This window comes from Plasmopara halstedii (assembly GCF_900000015.1).
Source record: "Plasmopara halstedii genome assembly, contig: Scaffold_470, whole genome shotgun sequence".
Classification (NCBI taxonomy): domain Eukaryota; phylum Oomycota; class Peronosporomycetes; order Peronosporales; family Peronosporaceae; genus Plasmopara; species Plasmopara halstedii.
In genome coordinates this window covers 1,269,099-1,288,699 of record NW_020187390.1, presented here as the reverse complement: position 1 = coordinate 1,288,699, position 19,601 = coordinate 1,269,099, and the positions used below count along the sequence as shown (strand labels likewise).

The window sequence follows — 19,601 nt, the reverse complement described above, 5'->3', positions numbered from 1 at the left end:
GTAGTTAAGAATAATTAATTAACTTCACAACCTATGTGGCTTGAACACTTGGTATAGCAATAAGCACCAACAAGAATGTATACGACTAATGTAAGCAACGTCCCGATACAGGAGGGGACTGCTCTATCATCTCCCTGTGATTTAGAGGTGGTATATTGATTACAGGAAGAAGCAATTGTGCCATCTAACAATTCATCATTGGAATGGAATATCATCATATCGACACTACGTATACTGCTTCAAATATTAATAAAATATCTAAAGTGACCTTTTGAGGATATCAACTCGACAATTACAAATGAGACGGTGGATAAGTTGTGCGCTTCTACTTTACCCGAATATATGCAACATCCATGCAGGTTCACACATATATTTAAACTACTTGAGGCGTCTACTAAGGTTCTCTTGGTCAGGATTTGTATACTATGATTTCAATGAAACAACAGGCTTGGTACTAAATGGAAATGCAGCCACGAGTAGTTGTGCACCATTGCCAGCGGTACGCGATGATCTTGTTGTTGACATACAATGCTCGTTACTGATGAGATACGAGTACAGACGGCATACTCAAGATTCGCTGGTGCGGCTGATTTGCGTGAAGCCTCATTAGAAGTCATAGTAAGCGAGCAGCCCAACACGGTTCGTCTTGAGACTTGTGACACAGACAATCACATGACTAGCAAGCGAATTGCGGTGGAAAGTGCCATGTTGGGTCACCGTGATGTATTTAAAGCAAGCAATGAAAAGACTCAATGCCTTAGGCGTCTCCGTCTTACAGCTTCACAGCCAAACCAGATTTCATCGGTGTGGTATGCTCAGAGGCTTCCAATATTGCAAGGATTTGAAACGAGATTTACGTTTCAAATAACCGACCAGTCTCGACGTTGCTTTGAAGTGAAGGATCAAAATTTTGGTCTTCACGAGTATCGAAGTTGTGCAGTACATGGAGGTGACGGCTTAGCATTTGTGCTTCACTCACATAAAAATGGCACAGCGACTCTTGCAGAAATGGGCTCGAATATGGGGTTTTCTGGTCTTGAAAATTCTCTGGCTATTAAGTTTGATACGTGGTTTAACGATGACAACGTCGGAGAAGACGTGTTTTATGATCATGTAGCTATTTACTCCCGCGGTCAGAGCAGCAATGTAGAGTTAGAAAGTGCTCGAATCTCGGCAGCTGCTGTGCATGATCTCGCTGATGGCAAGATGCATGTCGTAAAAATTCGATATTATTCAGAGCTAAAGGTAATGTCAAGTAATTGTCTACATTCAGATGCTCACAATGTTATAGCTTGAGTATTTAGCCTTCTTTTCTGCGACTACAAACTTGGTCAAGTTTATAAAAGATGTGTCAGAAGGTCGAAGGGTTGGAACCCTTTTGGTTTTTATGGATGAAGGAATCGAAAAGGATATACCTATATTAGCTATTCCAATCAATCTGGCAGCTACTTTGAGATTAGATTCCGATGAAGCATCGATTGTACGTTTGAAAGCATCAAGATATCGGGATAAAAGATGTCAAAGGTTGTTTGTGTAAGGGTTTTACGGCGTCAACGAGTAACTCGTGGCAGAAGCATGATGTGCTTGGCTGGTATTACTGTACAGAGGTACGAAAGATTTTTTTAATTTTGAGTTAATGTTGTTAATCTACTTCGAACCTTCTCTAGCCACCTTGCTTGGACGAGTACGATACAAAGATGACCTTTGATTTTGACTACAACGAACAGTCAATGCTTTCTACAGCTTCGTATGGCAACATGCTGTACCCGATCTATATCTTTCCCGACACACAGCCGTGGGCTAAATAAAGACAATACAAAATGTATATTAATCTTACATATGCAGGACAAGAAAGCTTCAGAATTGCTTTAAATTTAGCTTGACGTTTATGTTGACACACTAAGCTTAATATCTGAATAGCCAATCAATACTTGAGAATTAGCAGCATAATTTTATGTGCACGTCCATCATGATCCGGACACTAGTACATCCATTCAATACTCAATACAAGTTTTATCCAGCCCAAAACATACACATTCAGATAATTGACGCTAATAAGGACGTTTTAAAAATTATTGTCACAATCGTAATCAGCCAATAATTCTGAATTGAATAAATCAACTACCGGTAGATCATTTCGTCGTGGTGCCACCAAAGACTGCACCAAGAAGAATGACAATGCATCATTACAATCCAAAACATCCACATCGATAGCCAATATCGACTTACCTGATAATCATTCTCTCTTTCATCCTCTTGTAATTTGACACAAGATAATTCTTCGTCATTGTCATGACTAAAGAAAATCTTTCGAAAACTTTTACCAGATGCAAAATGATAATTCCGAACTCGTGGTGGCGAAGGATTGGAGCTTTCCCATACTTGTTGTTTTACTTTCGGTACAGGTCGTTGACGTACATGAGACTTGGGGGAAATTCTAGTCATTCTTCCCTTCATACCATCATAATTCTGTGACTTAAGCGTCACATGTTTAAGTGGATTGGCCTTAATCGGAGACATGAGTGGAAGAATCGGCAATCGATACGAATCTTCATCTCGAACAGCTGACGTTTGAACAGGAGAAAATGGCACATGGCCACAATCCGCTAAGTCATGGTCTGAACTGCTGAGCTCTTTTTCTGAGAGCTAAGAAACACGGTATCAAGTTACTATGACATTGTCAAACTTCCAAACAGAACTTACTCTGTAATTATGAAGTCGAAGTCGTACATTGCGGCTTGGATATCGCTTTGGTCCTCGAATTTCAACACCACCAACAACTGCTTTTACTCCAACAGCAAGACTAGAAGAATTGAGTAAAGGCAACATCGGCAGAGGAGGTTCAGGTTTTAAACTTTCAGGTAGTGAAAATGGACAAGATTGTTGGATAGGTGAGCACACAGCAGCATGTCGTTCGTCAGGCTCTTCTTGTACGCAATCAGAAATAGCAAAAAGCAATGGTTTGCGCTCTAACTCGAATTTACTTCGTGGATTCTTGACATTCTTTCGACCTTGTAGCGGTCGAGTGGGTGAAAGAGACTCGACTCCCAATGTGACAATCGATTTCGCTCTGACGTTAGCATAAGAGACTTGACACTCACCTCGTGATGAGATGCCAAGCGCGTCAGGATTGCCAAGAGGTGATTTATTGATACTTAGCAATGCACTTTTGGTTGTGATAGTACGACGAGCTACTTCCTGTTCAGCTTGCGTCGAAAGATCCTGTCGACATGCGGTTTCGTGACTTAAAACCTCTTGCGGTTTATCCAACGAAAAAATGTTAGCAGATGTCACAGCTTTCGGTTGGTCTGCGTCATTTTCTGAGCTCACACTCCTAGCAGACCGTTTCGTAGCGTTATCTCGCGTTAATTTGATTCCTAAGTCCGTCACAACTTTATTCTGCACTGTTTTCCATCGACTCCCTTGCCGTCGTGGCATCTGAAGCAAAACTTTACGCTTCATCGCACGCTCAACAGCATTTGTTGACGCTTTTTTGCCAATTTGACCAGGAACTTGACGATCAATTTCAATACTTTGCGGTGGAGTCTCTTCCTTAGTCCAGATAGATTCTCCTACTTCCAAATGAGATGAATCAAGAAGTTGTAGCGCGCTTTTCGAGCAATCTGATGACAAATCACCAAGCTGAGGGTCATATTGTAGAATATTTGACTGATCTCTAGTATACCATCGATCAGGTGATTGATCCAGCGATGGGGATGGTTTTAATGCACTCACGTTAAGACTCTCGAAAAGTTGTACGCACAGTTGACGTGCTGGTATTGAGAAAAGCGCTAGATTTTCTGCACGCACTTGCATTTCTTGGAAGATACCAGTGAGAAGGTCGTCCAGAAAGAGCAAACAAACCTCGTCAGCATCCATCATAGTGATATACCTAGTATTCAACTCGTCACGCCACTGAATTTCGTGCTCATGGTCATGCTCTTTGCATGCATTGTCCATTCTACGCGATGACTACCGAGCTGGAAATAGACCACAAGTACGAGAGCTAATTTAACATTGAAACGTTCGAGTCATTTAACTCAAAGGAACGAGAAACGTTTGCACAACCATGTCAACAGCATTCCTTCTCCAGTTCGCTCATTGTGGTCTATTAAATAGCCTTATACGTTGAAACTACAGCAAGATCTAGCCCTGTTCGTCATAGTGACATCTCTGTCGGCGAGCGTTCCGTGTCAACAATTGGAGAGTGTGTCGGTGTCTTTGTTCCGGCGACTTTTGGTCGACGCTGATAGAAAAGCATGTATGCTTCGCACTGTAAAACGTGCTCGAAAGACACTCGTTTAACGACTGTGTCCGAGACGTAGTACCACGTCCGTGCTGGGCCATCACCCCTTCGAGACGTGATCTTTTCTGCTCCTTCATCTCGCTTGCGTGAACGCGGTAGCAGGAGTGCTTCACGACGACGAGAGCGACTCACGTACGCAACATAGTGTCCCGATCTTTTGTTACCCATATGCACGATAACAGCGATGAGTTCAAAAGAAAGTGAATGAGTCTTTGCATCGCCGCCACCTTGCCGCAATATTTCGCTCACGTAAGGCGTCATGTCAAGTTTCTCATCAAAGGCAATGTGTTGTGTCATCTTTCTCGAACGTGCGAGTCGCTTGATGTGAACAACAAGAACACGAGGCAATGCAGACACAAACAACTGCATCGATGCATCTCGCAAAACAACTTCCATCTCAGGTTCATTGTTCGATCCAAGACGTTTTTTTCGCATGAATAGACCAGCAACACTACGAGCTTTAGGCTGTCGTGAGCACTTTTCGCAATCGTAACCATTATTAGCTGATACGAGCAATTGCGTCTCGGCCACAAAGTTGTCAAGACAGTCTCTAGTCGTTAACTCTCGGTGTTGCACCGTTGGAATCGAGACACTTAAATGAAACGCATCTTCGACAATTTCGGTACGATTGCCACATGCTTGACACGTTACTGCAGTCGTCAGCGCGCCACCAAACAAATTGCGTGTCAAATTTAGTCTTGAATACATTTGTCGCTTCTCAGCTCGAGCGTGAAGCACAGCAGACGGTCGAGACGAAAGCGTTGCGCGAGTTTCGATTTCAGAACCGTCTAGTATCATGTCGTCTTCATTGAGATTAAGTCTCTTTGCCAATAAGTGTTGCACTTGCTGTACAGTAGAACTCTTCGGTACTTGCAGTGAGATAGTTTCTCCTGTTTCAGTTTTGACAAAAATCTGCTTCGTTTCCTCTTGTTCCACATCACTTTCACTGCCTTCTTCCTCGACTTCGTGCTCTCCTTCTATCGTTTGTTCATTCTCCGTTGTCTCTTCTTCCGTCCATCTTCCTTGAATTTGTCGAGACGAATCCTCATCATCATCCGGTACTTCCGAAGAATTCCCTGTGCAATTGGAAGTGGTGCTGTCATCAATACCATCGATGTCATTAGCATCAGTATCAAAAGGCAATGGAGGATCCATCTCTTCGTCAATGGCCCATAAGAAACTAGTAAAGAGCTCATGAGCGTCTTGTTGATAGTGGCCACGAAACTGTGAAAACTTATTGCGCATCTCTTTCAGCAGTGGCGCTACAGTCAGCACTGATCGACTACTCTTACTCTTTCCTCTTCGATCAATAGAATCTTTTTCAGCAAAAGCTTTCCGCGCACGTTTTCTCACCGTCTCATGTAACATTCTAAAATCATCGCAACAGTACCAAGCACATCTTATTAACTTTTCACATGATTTGTAACACCAAACATACTAAACGTACGTAAAAGTCGTGATAATAGGCGTTCTTTTCGTCTCTAAAACGTCGTCAATATGCGTATGTTCCGGAAAATAATGCGTGGCTGTCAAAAGTGCTTGTATGGCAGCATTAAAGTAGCAAGTATTGCCTAGATTTGTAAATCCGAGCACCGTATTTGGTAGATCTCCTGTCCCAGTAACGTGGTCATTCAATGAAACTTGTACTTCTTGCATCGGTTCCCTTTTCATGGCTGTTTGAAGTATTTTTCGTCGCATTCTGTCCTCTCGTGCCTTTGTTTTCAATGGCATATCCAGTAAAGCATGTGTTCGTCCCACATCAGCTTTAATCTCATTAGTTGTCACTTCTCGAGACTTTCGAGGTGTCTCCACATCAATATCATGATCAATTCCATTACTATCTGAGCTATTAGGCGTCATAATGGGTGACAATGGCGTTTGATGTGCCGCAGGAGAGCGCATTTGACTACGAATTTGTCGCTTCTTTTTCGCGGCAATTTCCTCAATTATACTGCAAAATTCCAACCGAGCGTTCTCAACCTTTGGCCGCACGTTTATTGGAATATCAATATTACAAGGTTCACACCAAAATGTTTTCGACGCGAATTGAAACCCAACAAAGTGTTTGGGATGTGTTTGAAGATGGAGACTAAAGTGACCGTCACTAAAACAGCCTATAAAGCCACAAGTTACACACACGACAAGATCCACGTCCTCGAGATATTTTTCCCAACTTTGAAGTGTGGCGGTTCCAAGCTCGCTTGATGGCGATGGCACACACCCCTTGAATGTGATAAGTAAAGATGAAAAACGTGGGTAGTTACAGAATAACCGTTACGCTTACGTATTAGAAAGGCAAGAGATTCCAGGACATACCTGACAGAAAAGTTGTGGTTGCTTCTTAAGCTCACGACGGAATTCATTAATTCGGATAGCTTGCCGTACATGGCGGCAGCTTTTGTCGCCACCCATGGCGGCCACAGAGCTAGGAGCTTCTATAGCTTTTGGTTGAAAAATGCACGAGTATCCGTTTAAGTTCGATTCTGGAGATTATGAAATTGATGTGCTATTGAAACAAGTTCCGACTCTGGAAAAGTAGGTGCGATGGGATATGATGTTTCAAGTTTTAGTTACTTGTAAACGGTAATTAGCATGGAATATCGTTAGCTAAAGACAACAAAAATTGTGACAATGGGAGATCAACATTGAGAAAGTTGACAGAATTCGCGTGTTGGAATGGTTCTTGCCTCCAAATTATGGGGATTCTTCTGTGTATGGTACATCATAATATATGATGTCGTTAAACTCTTTGTTGTGAAGTGTCACACTCAGTGTCGGAACTGGATAGGTTTATCCTACTAAATTGTTTGCAAAAAGTTCATAAAAAGAAGTATTTTGTCTTTTGAGATCCCTTGAAGCCAACACACGTGAACAATTTCTCGTACGCTTTCTCGAGTAAAGTACTGCGTAGCAACATGCTTTAACACTTGTGCTCCCTGGCTTTTAGCGATGTACCATTCTGAAAAACTGCGTTTGTTTCTCGGCACGGATGAAAATGATGGTACTTCATTTAGGGAATTTATGTAGCTGTTATCCTCACGAAATGTGCTAATCACGAACGGGTGTATTCAGCACCGATTCAAGCTTGACCTGAACCATGAAACATGTCACTATTGGACGGGGTACCAAGTCACTTAAAAGGGTCTCAGTTCTAATTACATGGCAAATCGTAGAGCTTATCCACTGTGTGTGTAAACGCAAGCTCGTTGAAGTAAAGCTCCATCTGAGAAGGTGCGCGGCAGTCCTGTTGCATCTGAAAGCACTTGGCTTCGGTTCGACGGACTCAATGTCACTGCCTCCTCTGGGTGATCGTTCAGATAAATGTTTTCCAAATATCAAAACGCGCAAAATAAAAATCTGTCTTTAGTTGGTTCCAGCCCGATGATCAACGCCTAACTGAAGGCGTTTATTACTCACTTAGCATGCACTGACGAGAAGCACTTCGCAACAGTTTGACCAGACGTCTATAAGGGTATATCCCGCTCCTACAAATTCAGCAAGTGAGGCTGCATTCGCTAACCGTCAAAACTTTATGGGAGAGACGAGGAATATGTCTCTCTTTACAATTATCATGTTTTTGGGCATGCTATAAATGGAACATTACTGCGTAGCGCTTGCGATCTTCAACCAAATAAAATCGCGGGTGGGTATACGCACTTACGTTTTGTACCTGTGTAGAATAGACTTTCTATCGAGTCGTCGAACGACGGATAATGCGAGTGTTCATGGCGTCTATTAAGGTTTACTGCGCGCAATCACAATTCTTGTCTGTCCGCACAAAAACGATATATGCGGATAATGCTCGGAAGCTCGGATCTCCAGAGATGGAAGTACTGTGACTGCACCATCAAAGCGATCGGCCTCTGCCGGATAAGGGGGAGATCGGTAGCCTCTTAGCTGCCAAAACACGACGTAGTTTATATAGCAGGTGTTTTTTTTGTTGCAGTGCCAGAACTTTACGCCCTGTGTGACCTTTTCTATGCTGGTTAAGGATCGAGCTTCATCGAATGCCGAGTTATTGTCGGTGCTTATCGGCCTATATGGCTCTCGTATACCTCGTGTGCGCTAACCCACGAAGGCGCGACTCTCTAGGTCTCAAATTTCCAGATTTATGGCTGTCATTATAAAGGTCCTGGCTCTAGTTATACCAGAAGAAACCTGCTCTATTCAGGAGCTCGCGACATGCGACTGGGATAATAGTAGACAACACGCGATGGCATTAATCATTGACGAATAGGAATTCATAATCATATGTCCAGTGATGGATACAAGTCATATTGCCAAAGATACTATCGCAGCGTCTGCTAAAATGAAAACTCTTGCAACGTGGAACGCTCTTTGTCTCTAGTTTTGCGTTAGATATGCGATCCCATCCTTGGTGTGAACTGGCAAAGAACTATATGTCATGGGTCGATCGGAAGTCGAAAACGCAAGGTGCCGCATAATCTTATCCTAGTAAAGCTTTAACTTCAAATGAAGCCATTTCTTTTAGATAGCAAAAGCAATTTTGGTGTGGGTACTGAGTCTTGATTGCTTTGTTGATGGGCATAATATTTCTTTAGAATTCGCTGAAAGCGATATTGCTAAGTGTCTTGAGCAAGTTCGGAAGGCAGAGGCGGTAGAGGTCCGTGCTTTTAGGATGATACAGAAAGATGTGGTCGTACATCGCAGTCTGCCGGGTGCATATATGATGGGTTTCAAAATTTAGCGATGCAATTTCGTGTCGTCAAAGTATATGGCTCGTTGAGCTCATTGGTGTTGCAGTAGGTTATGGCTTTAGAAAGTTTTATGGCGGATGAATGAGACTGACTGGTTGCTCCAGTCTGATTTCGTACAAACAAGTAAAAGTGCGGTCTCCAGCGCAAGATTCAAGGGAGACGGGCGACTGTAAACGCAATTTGAGCCAGGCCCTGGTTATCTCAAGTGGATGCTCTTGCTGAGTAGCATGTACTGCTACGAGGGTGTATGCAAAGAGTTGGGCGGCGAAATAGTGGTCGAAATGGTATGATATGGCTTCGCATGGGTTGTAATTTATCGATGACACACGAAGATCAATTAGTGCAAAAAATGTAGCAGCTATCTCCAAGAAGCACACGGATCCCTTTCGCGACGCCTCACTTGCCGCGGCTGCTGGCACCAGACTTGCCCTCCAATTGATCCTCGTTAAGGGATTTAAATTGTTCTCATTCCAATTATTATACAAGCGCGGGGTCAATAAAAATTCATTTGCAAATCACGAGGCGATTTGGGTAGAGAGCGTATGTCTTCCCTCTAGGTACCGACTTTCTGTGTCAAAAAGGCTGATGATTGCCAAGTCCGATAATCCTTCAGAACTCATTATGTGACCTTCCGCTAAATGTTATGCATTCATCACTACGGCTCAACGACCGACTCCTAAAAAGTACGTGCTGAAAAACATCACGCTCGGTTGTACCTTGCTTACTTAACTGCTCGTATTCCCAATTTGTAGGTGCAATGGGCATTTCGATTGCTCATAGTGCTCCGAAATGGCCGGGTAGGATCTAGTTACCTTCCAACACACCAGAAACTTTCAACAATGCAGTAAAACAGCTATTTAGACCGAATCGGATACACACAGCTATTTTGACAATAACGTTTGACCATAATCGCGCCGATCGCGTTGAATCAAATGGGGACATCTACATCAAATAATGTGAGTGGAGCTTGGCTGTATGCGCTTCAACAAGCCGTATGCTAACAAAGACAAGTGCTTTTTGGCGCCTCAGATTTTTCTGTTGAGCTCATTCAACATAGTCCGTAGTCTGTCACTTTTAGACTGTTGTCATAGGCTGTGCTTGACTCCAAGAAAATGTCATTATGCATGAACGTGTTTCTGCGCTTGAGTTTAGCCAACTGAGAATAGCAGAAAATTTTGATTCGGTTCATGACGGGCGTTACTTGCTGTATAGTATGCTGTGCGCCACAATGCCTTGCCTGTGTAGCTTACAACTAGCTCAGAACCAAGCAGGTGTAGTCTGAACTTTACAATCCCTAACAACCAATGGCGAGTGTAATATTTAGGTAAGAGTAACACCGGCTTGGCTTAGCGAGAAGGCGAAAACGCTTTCACTTCGCGATATCTTATGCTGTCGCATGTCACGATACGATATGTAAGACAAGTGGTCAGACGCAGCAGTGTCGCAATCTTGAAAGCATTGGTAAGCGAAGAATATATAAATGTGGATGTCGCATTTCTGAAGCAATTGACTACATTTCCTCCAAAGCGTTATCGTTCGTTTTAAAACACTGTGACGTGTATATATCTCTAGACGCAAGGTTATACAATACTGTGGCATCCTTAATGCCTTCATTACTGCTTTAAACAGTATTGCGCCGCACATAATCGCATAACGTCCATAAATCTGCCAAACTTTTCGTTGCTTTGAATACCTGGTGCAAAGATGTCGATAACCAACAATTAGGCAATAGGCTTGCCTTCCGTGAAGGATAGCAGGTTTTTAAGATCGTCTCGACATTTTAAAGTTCTGTCTCACGTCACGCAAAGGAAGCTTTGACAACAAGACCGCATTAAGTATCGCTGAGCGAATTCGTCACACAGGCGCAAATCGAGGGCTGCTGATGCTTTAAATACTTTTCTCGCTTAAATGCTGAGAGTTCTATATCTAGAATTAAGTCAGGCAGATAGTGCTGTTTGATTTATCTTCCCTGAAAGGAATCTGTGCGACGATAGAACCAAACACAAAATGTCCATATCGTACGATTTCTTCGCAGATAAATCTCTTCAAATTTTTCGCGCAAAAATCACCATATCCAAAGCTGAAATATTCAATCGTTCTAATGGCATGCTGCAATTGATATTACTCTTTTCTTTTTTTGCTGGCAGTAGCGACTGCAACGAAGTGGTGACAATAGTTTTAGCCTTTCAGCTGATCGCCCAAGACAGGGATAAATTTTTATATACCCCGTAAGAACAGCGTCTCGTCCGTGGCACACAATTAAAGACATCAAACAAATCAGGAAGCGAATCCATGTCTTGCTGCGCAAAGCCGCTTCCTCTATCGACTTTCCAGACGACACGATCCTTACACGCCTCTTGTTAGCAGAAAGCTGGTTAATTGCTTGAGGCGTAATAAGGGTTAGAGGTCAAATGATAAGACAAGCTGCACCATTTCTTCTGTAAATTATAAGGCTGCGACATTCTTAACATGTATTCGTGGCCTTTGTATACACACAAATTGAGGTACGTCGGATGCAACCTGTCAGATGCTGCGTAGGCACAACTTCAATTTGGGTGTACGCAATTTTGAACCGTTTCGCACATAATCCGTCATCAGAAACCTTTTACTTCCAATTCGTATCAAATCCAGTGAAGCGGGTTAGCAGCCCACGCGACTCACAGAGCTATACGAAGTTCCATCTCTGTAATCAATATCAAGTACCTACTATAAACCTCATCACGGTACTTCTGAGCTTTGCTTTGAGTCCAAGAGACAACAGTTTGGTGTGGACGTATCTCGTCAATAATTTTTCACCTGTGACTGACACACAACGTGTGGTTGCACCTCTAGATGAGAATAACATGCGTAATTATGTTTGAGACATCTCAGTCGAGAAATGACTATTGGCTTAGCCAGCGCTATGTAGTGGTAGCCCAATATGTTGTGATTAAATGCACATAGGTCATGTTGTTGGATGATGTCTTCCTTTTTACGCTTTCATTTTCGGACATTTCTAAAACTTTGTAATTTTATAATGAAGAAATGCTGACAAATGAAGTAAATCTTAAGTTAGTAATAAAACGCAGATAATGTCGCAGACTTTTTGCTTCAGTTATTCATTTCTGATATCAAAATTACCGTTGATGTTTCTAAAATACATGACACCATCATTCTTGTATAACCGATAGTATTCTAAGCTACTATTAGTAGCTAAGAACATTCTGCTAATCTAACTAAATATTTTTGTATCAATCCAAAATACTACATTTTCCCCCTTTTCATATTATTGTCTCCTCATCCAGCGGCTACGAATTCGCTTCACTTCGAAACTCGCAAAGTATTCCAAGCCTCTAGTCGTTTATAAGCCTTCGCGTTCTCGAGATGTTGCGTTCTTCAATCATGAAGCAAACGCTAACTAAAGTTTTAACTCGTCCAGCTACCACGCGCAGTTTTTCCATCCGTAGCTCACAGCCAGTAGCAGGTATCGAGACGTCAGCACTAACATCTAAATACACGGTTGTCGATCATGAATACGATGCTGTTGTTGTGGGTGCTGGTGGCGCTGGTCTGCGTGCAGCTATGGGATGTGCGGAAGCAGGTTTGAAAACTGCTTGTATCTCCAAGCTATTCCCTACGCGATCGCATACTGTGGCAGCTCAAGGCGGCATTAATGCGGCGCTAGGGAACATGTCGGAAGACGATTGGCGGTGGCATATGTACGATACAGTTAAAGGAAGTGATTGGTTGGGAGATCAAGATGCAATTCACTACATGTGCAGAGAGGTACGTTTTATTCTTTAAATGGGAAACGTTACGTTCTGACGAATTGGATGATAACTTTACAGGCTCCGGAAGCTGTACGAGAGCTTGAAGACTTTGGTCTGCCCTTCTCTCGTACTGAAGAAGGCAAGATTTATCAACGTCCATTTGGTGGACAGAGTCTTGAGTTTGGAAAAGGAGGTCAGGCACGTCGTACTGCATGTGCTGCTGATCGTACAGGTCACGCAATGTTACACACATTGTACGGTCGATCACTTGCGTTTGACACATCGTACTTCATTGAGTACTTTGCTTTAGATTTAATCATGAATGACGCGGGCGAATGTGTTGGAGTTATGGCATTTAATATGGAAGATGGTTCATTTCATCGCTTTCATACAAACAATACAGTTCTGGCTACTGGTGGCTACGGTCGTGCATACTTTTCGTGTACCTCAGCTCATACATGTACGGGTGACGGTACTGGTATGGCTTTGCGTGCTGGTATTCCTCTTGAAGACCCAGAGTTTGTCCAATTTCATCCCACTGGTATTTACGGTGCTGGATGTTTGATCACCGAAGGTTCGCGTGGTGAAGGCGGTATCTTGCGAAACTCAGAGGGAGAACGTTTTATGGAGCGATACGCCCCTACAGCTAAGGATTTGGCTTCGCGTGATGTCGTGTCGCGTGCAATGACAATGGAGATTCGTGAAGGCCGTGGAGTTGGTAAAAATCGGGATCACATTTATTTGCATCTGGACCATTTGCCAGCTGAATTATTGCACGAACGTCTTCCTGGAATCTCAGAAACGGCTGCTATTTTTGCTGGTGTCGACGTGACTAAGGAACCTATTCCAGTATTGCCAACTGTGCACTACAATATGGGTGGAATTCCTACTAATCACCTTGGTGAAGTGGTTATGCCTGATGTGAAGGGCCTTCCGGATCCAAACAAGCTGTATCCAGACAAGATTGTACCTGGTCTATTTGCTGCTGGAGAAGCAGCTTGTGCTTCGGTGCACGGTGCTAATCGATTAGGTGCGAATTCCTTACTGGATCTTGTTGTTTTCGGCCGTGCATGTGCTCTACGTATTGCTGAGCTTACAAAACCTGGCGAGAAGAAGCGTCCAATGCCAAAAGATGGCGGTCTAAAAGCGATTGAAGACGTGGATAAGTTACGTTATGCTAATGGTAACATTGCTACAGCAGAGTTACGTCTAGAGATGCAGAAGACCATGCAAGTGGATGCTGCTGTCTATCGTACACAAGAGTCATTGGCGGCTGGAAAAGCTAAAATTGATGAGGTTGTACCAAAATTTAACGACATTAAGGTGACTGATCGCTCGCTCATCTGGAACACGGATCTTACAGAGACGTTAGAGCTGCGTAACTTGCTCGCTTGTGCTGCTTGTACAATGCATGCAGCTGAAGCTCGTAAAGAATCGCGAGGTGCTCATGCACGTGAAGATTTTACAAAGCGTGATGATGACAAGTGGATGAAGCACACTGTTGCTTATCATGATGAGAAGGGCAAGACGCACGTGGCTTATCGTGCTGTGCAGGATCAGACTTTGGATGAAAATGAATGCAAGCACGTTCCACCCTTTGCGCGTGTTTACTAAGCCTCAGTCTACGTGACAGCTACAGGAATGGATGCAGTATCTACATTACTTTTTAACCAAGAAACAATATACATTGAGACCTCTTGATTATTGACAATATTTTCATATCGATATATTTATTTAACAATTCATATTATCAATAATATTATTGTAACTCTCATGTCGACATCTACGACACCAATACCGGCGCCATCGCCGTCCGTTCAGCGTTCAGTCTCATCACACACATCAGCACGTAAGAAGGAGATACGTAAAACATCACACACAGTTTCGGATGGGACAAGCGTGAGTATGAGTAAAAGAGCGGTAGATGACGCTCTAGGTACCGCTGCAGGTCTCTCCAGTGGCGATTTATTCGCACGTAATTTGTCCCTTATGAGTGTAGCACATATTGCACGTGGTGTGGGTTTTGAAGCTGTGCAGAAATCAGCGGCAGACGTATTAGCAGAGATATTGCCGAAATGTATGATGTGTATTGAACCAATAATTTTATTGCTTACATGAACTTATGCCAAAGTTTTATATTGTGTTTAGATATTCAACGGATTGGTGGTGCAGCTAAAGAAATTGCAGAGCTCGCAGGACGTACTCAACCTAAGGGTACGGATGTGGTACAAGCATTTCAGGATTTAGACCCAGCACCAGTAGAGTTAAAGGATCTTGTTAAGACCTTGGAGACTGCGAAGCGGCCATTTCCCCGGGATGTTCCAGCATTTCCAGCTAAGAAGAGAGATATGTCAGGAAATACATTAGAACAGACCAAGATTGGACGACGAGAAGGCCTTCCTCCACATGTACCAAGCTTTTTACCTCCTTTACCCAATCGTCATACTTATAGCTCGGAAAGGCGAGTAGTAGTTGAGAGAGAGCAAGATATTAAGCGTCAGAGACTTGAGCTACTTAGTGAGAAAGCTCAAGTGCGAAATTCACTACATGGACTGCAGACAGTGATTGCAAGTACGTTGAGTTTGTACAATATATTGGCAAAGGGTCTGAAAATAATTGACTGTGCTTTAGAAAAACCGGCAATTATTGTGCGCCAGCCAACGTGGAATGCTTTTCAAGGCTCAATCGGTGATACTGCTACCGAAAATCCATTTGTTCAGGCTCCGATTGTGAGCCCAGTTGCAAAGGTTGGTTGAGTTTTATCAAGATATTGTTTTTATTATACGTAACTATTGTTGAAATATTGTATTCAATAATTGTAGACGTTATTTGTCGGACCTGATCGAGAGTTTGTTCCAAATCTTGACAGAGTGAAAACTCAATCAACGAATTCACTGGATACGAATGTGACACTTCCAAAATTATCCAAGTGGGGTGAAGAGTATTGTCCAATAAATCTACACAATAATTTACTGATATTTATTGTATTGACATGATAGCCAAGAACAAGGAAAAGAAGAAAAGATCTTGTCGGGTACCTTTCACGACGGTGATTCAGAGTAATAACCACATTCTATCGTTCATCATACAGACTGCATAGATCAAAACACAAACAGCTTATGCTTAAAGTATTGTAAAAAGTTTGAAAAGTTCATTTTAAACTGCTTTATCTTCTGAAACGTTAAATCCACCATTAGTTGGTGAAATGGAGTCCAACTCAAGCTTGGAGTGAACAACTGGTCGTTGAAATCCAGTGCCTCTACTTGACTTTTGACTTTGTTTTCGAAAGAGATTGTAAGCTACAAAGACTAAAGATGCTTGAATGGCCAGACCAACTAAGATTGAAAGAACCAATGGAGGTCCAAAACCTTCACCATTAGCATTATTGGCAAGTGGAAACGTACATCGTGGACCTCCCCATGCACCGGATAGACCACAACTACAACGACCTTTTCGAGTACATTTCCCAGTCAAAATGTGCGATGTACTAACCGTACAATCAAGATCTGTCTTACAATTTGCTCCACCATGAACTTGAATCCATTTATTTTCCGGTGTTTCGTACTCTTGTATATGACTTTCAATCCATTTTTTCGTTGGATGACTTGAAGGATCACAACCAATAGACATATTCGAGTTTGACGACAAATCTTGATATATGCGAATAGAATCAATCTTCATATACATTGGAAAGCCATCACAAATATCATTATGTTCAGAATTGGTTCCTTTTCCACGACAAGGAGATCCAGGATTTGGTGGTGTGGCTCCCCAACTTGTCGAAAGAGCGACATTAAAAATCACGTACATTGGTTCTTCCGGCATAATCTTTCGAGGATTCGACTTTTTTGAGTCTTGAGGTACATTCTCAACCGATTCGGCTGGGATTTCAAAAATTACAATATCTTCAACCATCCATCGAATGTATCCTGTTGATCCTGTTACCCATTCAAGTTGATACTTGATATAACTCGTGTACACTCCAAGCTGAACTGGCCAATTTGCGGAAATTGCATCCATTTGATACTCAAAAGGTTCCATAAGCTCCCGTTTAAGCTCTTCTGCACCTAAAGGGGCTGAACATTTCGAGTTGGAACTATCAGGATCACACAAAAATGCACCCATGTATCCATTTATTACGGGCATACATCCACCAACCTCATTAACACCCCAATACTTCGATCCATGATTGTCTATCAAGCTTAGATCAGAGTATCCATCACCTGATGCTGGACATGTATTCACTCCTTGACACGTATTACTTGATATTCCTCTCTTTGTATTTGAAATGACTGTCTGTGGATCTTGAATCTGGCTACTCACAGGGAGACACAAAGTGTTTGGAGCATATCGAAGTCCTTGGTACCAACTTTTATGTCCTCGAGCACGATACGTTTTAGTCGGAATGCCTGGAAAGTTTGCACCACTGGTAGTACATTGAGCCGAATAAACACAATATGGATTTGTATCGTTTGTAGGTGGAATGAGACGAAATGGATCTGGCATTCCTGGAGCCACTTGAATGCTCGTAGAGATTGCAACTCCTCCTCCTTCTAACAAATCAATTTCAGGAGCTCCTCGTCCTTGATAGGAATTCAATCCATAGCCAGGATTACCATCACATGCATTAATCCGTTGACTACCTTTTAATTGTTCATTACATTCATTATAACTCCATGGCCACATTCGATTTGTCGATTGCGAAAAGAGAGCTCTTCCTAAATTTCCAAGAAGCCAAATTCCAGGCCACGTAGGATAAAATCCACTACTTTTAACACGATTCTTTTCATTTCCCATATCTGGATTTTTAGAATTGGTTGTTGCTGGTAATTGTGCTATAACTTCCATTCGACCTCCTTGAAAGCAGAATTTATTCCATGATTGTAACATACCCGAGCGATAATACATACTATGTGTCTCGAAAGCTGCAGGTTTTGCATACGTATTCCAAACGGTATATGAAATATTCTTCTCTTCCTTTACTTGAATACGAAAGACTCCACGACCATCCGAGTCGCGAACTGTTTCTGTCATATTGAAACTATAATACTCAAGAGCAGCATTCACCCCATCAGGCATTTCTAACGCAGTCCACATATGGTCACCACCGGGCATAAAATTCCGTCCAGGGACATTAAATTCATCACTCATGACGAGCATCCACGTTTTTCCTCGTGACGAAATGATATTGTATACATCCTTTGGAGTATCAACATCAACCCATGGTCTGATTCCTGAACGAGACGAAATCATACGATCAGCACGCTCAGAATCGACAAATCTTAAGCTTAAAGCCAAGAAAGCCTTCAATAATAACCACTTGAGCATTCTCTTCTTCAAATGAACTCTTTTGAGATAATTCCAGAGTGAGAAATGAGCTTACGACAGTTTGACTATCCGACTACTTCCGTTTCAGAATGTACGTTTCGTTCAACGCCTTTTAAATGTACCACAGTATCAGACTTTTCGACCAGAAAAACGAGCATTTGATGTCTATATCACAATCTCAATCAGTTCAAAGCTTTATGGTTTTCTTTGTATCTATATTTTAAAGAAACGATTGAAGTAGATGTTTTACTTCTATTGATACTTTCTACGCCAATAATCCTGTTGATACCATAATGTCGAACTCAGTTCGTCATTATGTTCCTTCTCTTCATTTCCATGACTATTTGAATCTTGAAAGAATGAGAAACATCGAGACTTTGACGTTCCAAGTGACTCAAGAGACGTCAGTAATTCCTTTTGTTGTTCTTGAAAAGTCGATGACATTGAATAAACTTTCGAATTGCGTAATTTTTCTTCCATTACTGCATTTATCGCAAGTTGCTCAATCTTCATATTCTTTTCATCTTTTTGTTTCATTTGATCGTTAGAACTTGTAAATTTCTTACAATTAACAGAAATTTCATCTTTTGATGCTGTTGGAGAGTCTGGAAATTCAAAACGATCATTAGAAGAAAATGACGTCGATTTTTGTCGGTCATTTACATCCAAAAGTTGCTGAAAGTGAGAGTGTAAAATTCCAAGTTGCGTATTTAAATGATTCACTGTACCCATATCACTTAAGTTGATCGAAGTATTTGATGGTACAGATAGTGGCTTGACATTGAAAGGAGGTGGTACACTTGGTATTGTCCGTTGTGTTAAGTATAAACGTATAGTATGCAACTGTTCAAGCAAAATCTTGTTATTATCTTCCAAACGTCCAATTTCTCGTCGATAAAATTCATTTTCAGTAATTGAAGTTTTTAATTTCAATTCAATTCGTTCACATGCTTCGTATGCATGTCGTTCGCGTGTAATTAACTCATTTCGCTCCTGAAGTGCACAAAAATTTAAATCAGTTCGCACTTTCTTTGCGACCGCACGACACTTTTGCGCCCATTCATCACTCGATCGAGTGACACAAATTTGAGCCAATTGTGGCAATTGCCACTCCAAAGTTTGTTGCATACGTTGCAATTCTTCTGTCCGTCGTAAATTGTCATGTTTGTGAGCATCACGTTCGTCATGAAGTTCAGCTTCAAATTTCTGAATTTTTAATTCCAGCTGTTGTTTTGTCAGTCGCAATTCTTTTATCTCAGTACTATTCTCTATCTCAATTTGATGAGCTTGAAGAGCTGCAATCTTCTCTTGTAGTTCCATTAATTGAATATCACGCTTTTCCACACGTGCTACTTCCTTTCTTCGCCATGTTTCTGCCTTAGTAAATTGCTCTTTTAAATGCACTGCTTCGTATTCTTTTTGCTTTATTTGATTCTCTAGATCACGTATTTCAAAAGTCAATCGATCCACATCAACACGTTTATCATGTTGTACAGTCTT

The 19,601-nt window shown here is 42.0% G+C and overlaps 9 protein-coding genes across 9 annotated transcripts; 5 read left to right on the top strand and 4 right to left on the bottom strand.

Annotated features, from left to right (window-relative positions):
- Positions 1-298: 298 nt before the first annotated feature.
- On the top strand, positions 299-1,808 carry PHALS_10465 (hypothetical protein F443_00096; the record flags this gene model as incomplete). Its single annotated transcript, XM_024725890.1, has 7 exons — positions 299-359; positions 414-499; positions 559-1,245; positions 1,305-1,335; positions 1,398-1,480; positions 1,539-1,607; positions 1,668-1,808. The coding sequence occupies 7 exons, from the start codon at positions 299-301 to the stop codon at positions 1,806-1,808; spliced, it is 1,158 nt and encodes a 385-aa protein (XP_024576622.1).
- Positions 1,809-2,065: 257 nt separating this feature from the next.
- PHALS_10464 (uncharacterized protein) lies at positions 2,066-3,960 on the bottom strand (the record flags this gene model as incomplete). Its single annotated transcript, XM_024725889.1, has 3 exons — positions 2,066-2,158; positions 2,230-2,646; positions 2,704-3,960. The coding sequence occupies 3 exons, from the start codon at positions 3,958-3,960 to the stop codon at positions 2,066-2,068; spliced, it is 1,767 nt and encodes a 588-aa protein (XP_024576621.1).
- Positions 3,961-4,159: 199 nt separating this feature from the next.
- On the bottom strand, positions 4,160-6,718 carry PHALS_10463 (ubiquitinspecific protease; the record flags this gene model as incomplete). Its single annotated transcript, XM_024725888.1, has 3 exons — positions 4,160-5,675; positions 5,754-6,529; positions 6,623-6,718. 3 exons carry the CDS (start codon positions 6,716-6,718, stop codon positions 4,160-4,162), a joined length of 2,388 nt encoding a protein of 795 aa, XP_024576620.1.
- A 1,313-nt stretch (positions 6,719-8,031) lies between these two features.
- On the top strand, positions 8,032-8,375 carry PHALS_10462 (uncharacterized protein; the record flags this gene model as incomplete). Its single annotated transcript, XM_024725887.1, has 2 exons — positions 8,032-8,136; positions 8,253-8,375. 2 exons carry the CDS (start codon positions 8,032-8,034, stop codon positions 8,373-8,375), a joined length of 228 nt encoding a protein of 75 aa, XP_024576619.1.
- Positions 8,376-9,016: 641 nt separating this feature from the next.
- On the top strand, positions 9,017-9,246 carry PHALS_10461 (uncharacterized protein; the record flags this gene model as incomplete). Its single annotated transcript, XM_024725886.1, has 2 exons — positions 9,017-9,069; positions 9,129-9,246. 2 exons carry the CDS (start codon positions 9,017-9,019, stop codon positions 9,244-9,246), a joined length of 171 nt encoding a protein of 56 aa, XP_024576618.1.
- A 3,159-nt stretch (positions 9,247-12,405) lies between these two features.
- PHALS_10460 (succinate dehydrogenase) lies at positions 12,406-14,387 on the top strand (the record flags this gene model as incomplete). The annotated part of the gene is made up of 2 exons (XM_024725885.1): positions 12,406-12,789; positions 12,852-14,387. 2 exons carry the CDS (start codon positions 12,406-12,408, stop codon positions 14,385-14,387), a joined length of 1,920 nt encoding a protein of 639 aa, XP_024576617.1.
- Positions 14,388-14,546: 159 nt separating this feature from the next.
- PHALS_10459 (hypothetical protein L917_00159) lies at positions 14,547-15,836 on the top strand (the record flags this gene model as incomplete). Its single annotated transcript, XM_024725884.1, has 5 exons — positions 14,547-14,850; positions 14,922-15,344; positions 15,405-15,520; positions 15,596-15,702; positions 15,773-15,836. 5 exons carry the CDS (start codon positions 14,547-14,549, stop codon positions 15,834-15,836), a joined length of 1,014 nt encoding a protein of 337 aa, XP_024576616.1.
- A 93-nt stretch (positions 15,837-15,929) lies between these two features.
- On the bottom strand, positions 15,930-18,101 carry PHALS_10458 (Concanavalin A-like lectin/glucanase, subgroup; the record flags this gene model as incomplete). The annotated part of the gene is made up of 1 exon (XM_024725883.1): positions 15,930-18,101. The coding sequence occupies one exon, from the start codon at positions 18,099-18,101 to the stop codon at positions 15,930-15,932; it is 2,172 nt and encodes a 723-aa protein (XP_024576615.1).
- Positions 18,102-18,353: 252 nt separating this feature from the next.
- Positions 18,354-19,421, bottom strand: PHALS_10457 (uncharacterized protein; the record flags this gene model as incomplete). The annotated part of the gene is made up of 1 exon (XM_024725882.1): positions 18,354-19,421. The coding sequence occupies one exon, from the start codon at positions 19,419-19,421 to the stop codon at positions 18,354-18,356; it is 1,068 nt and encodes a 355-aa protein (XP_024576614.1).
- Between the last annotated feature and the right edge of the window lie 180 nt (positions 19,422-19,601).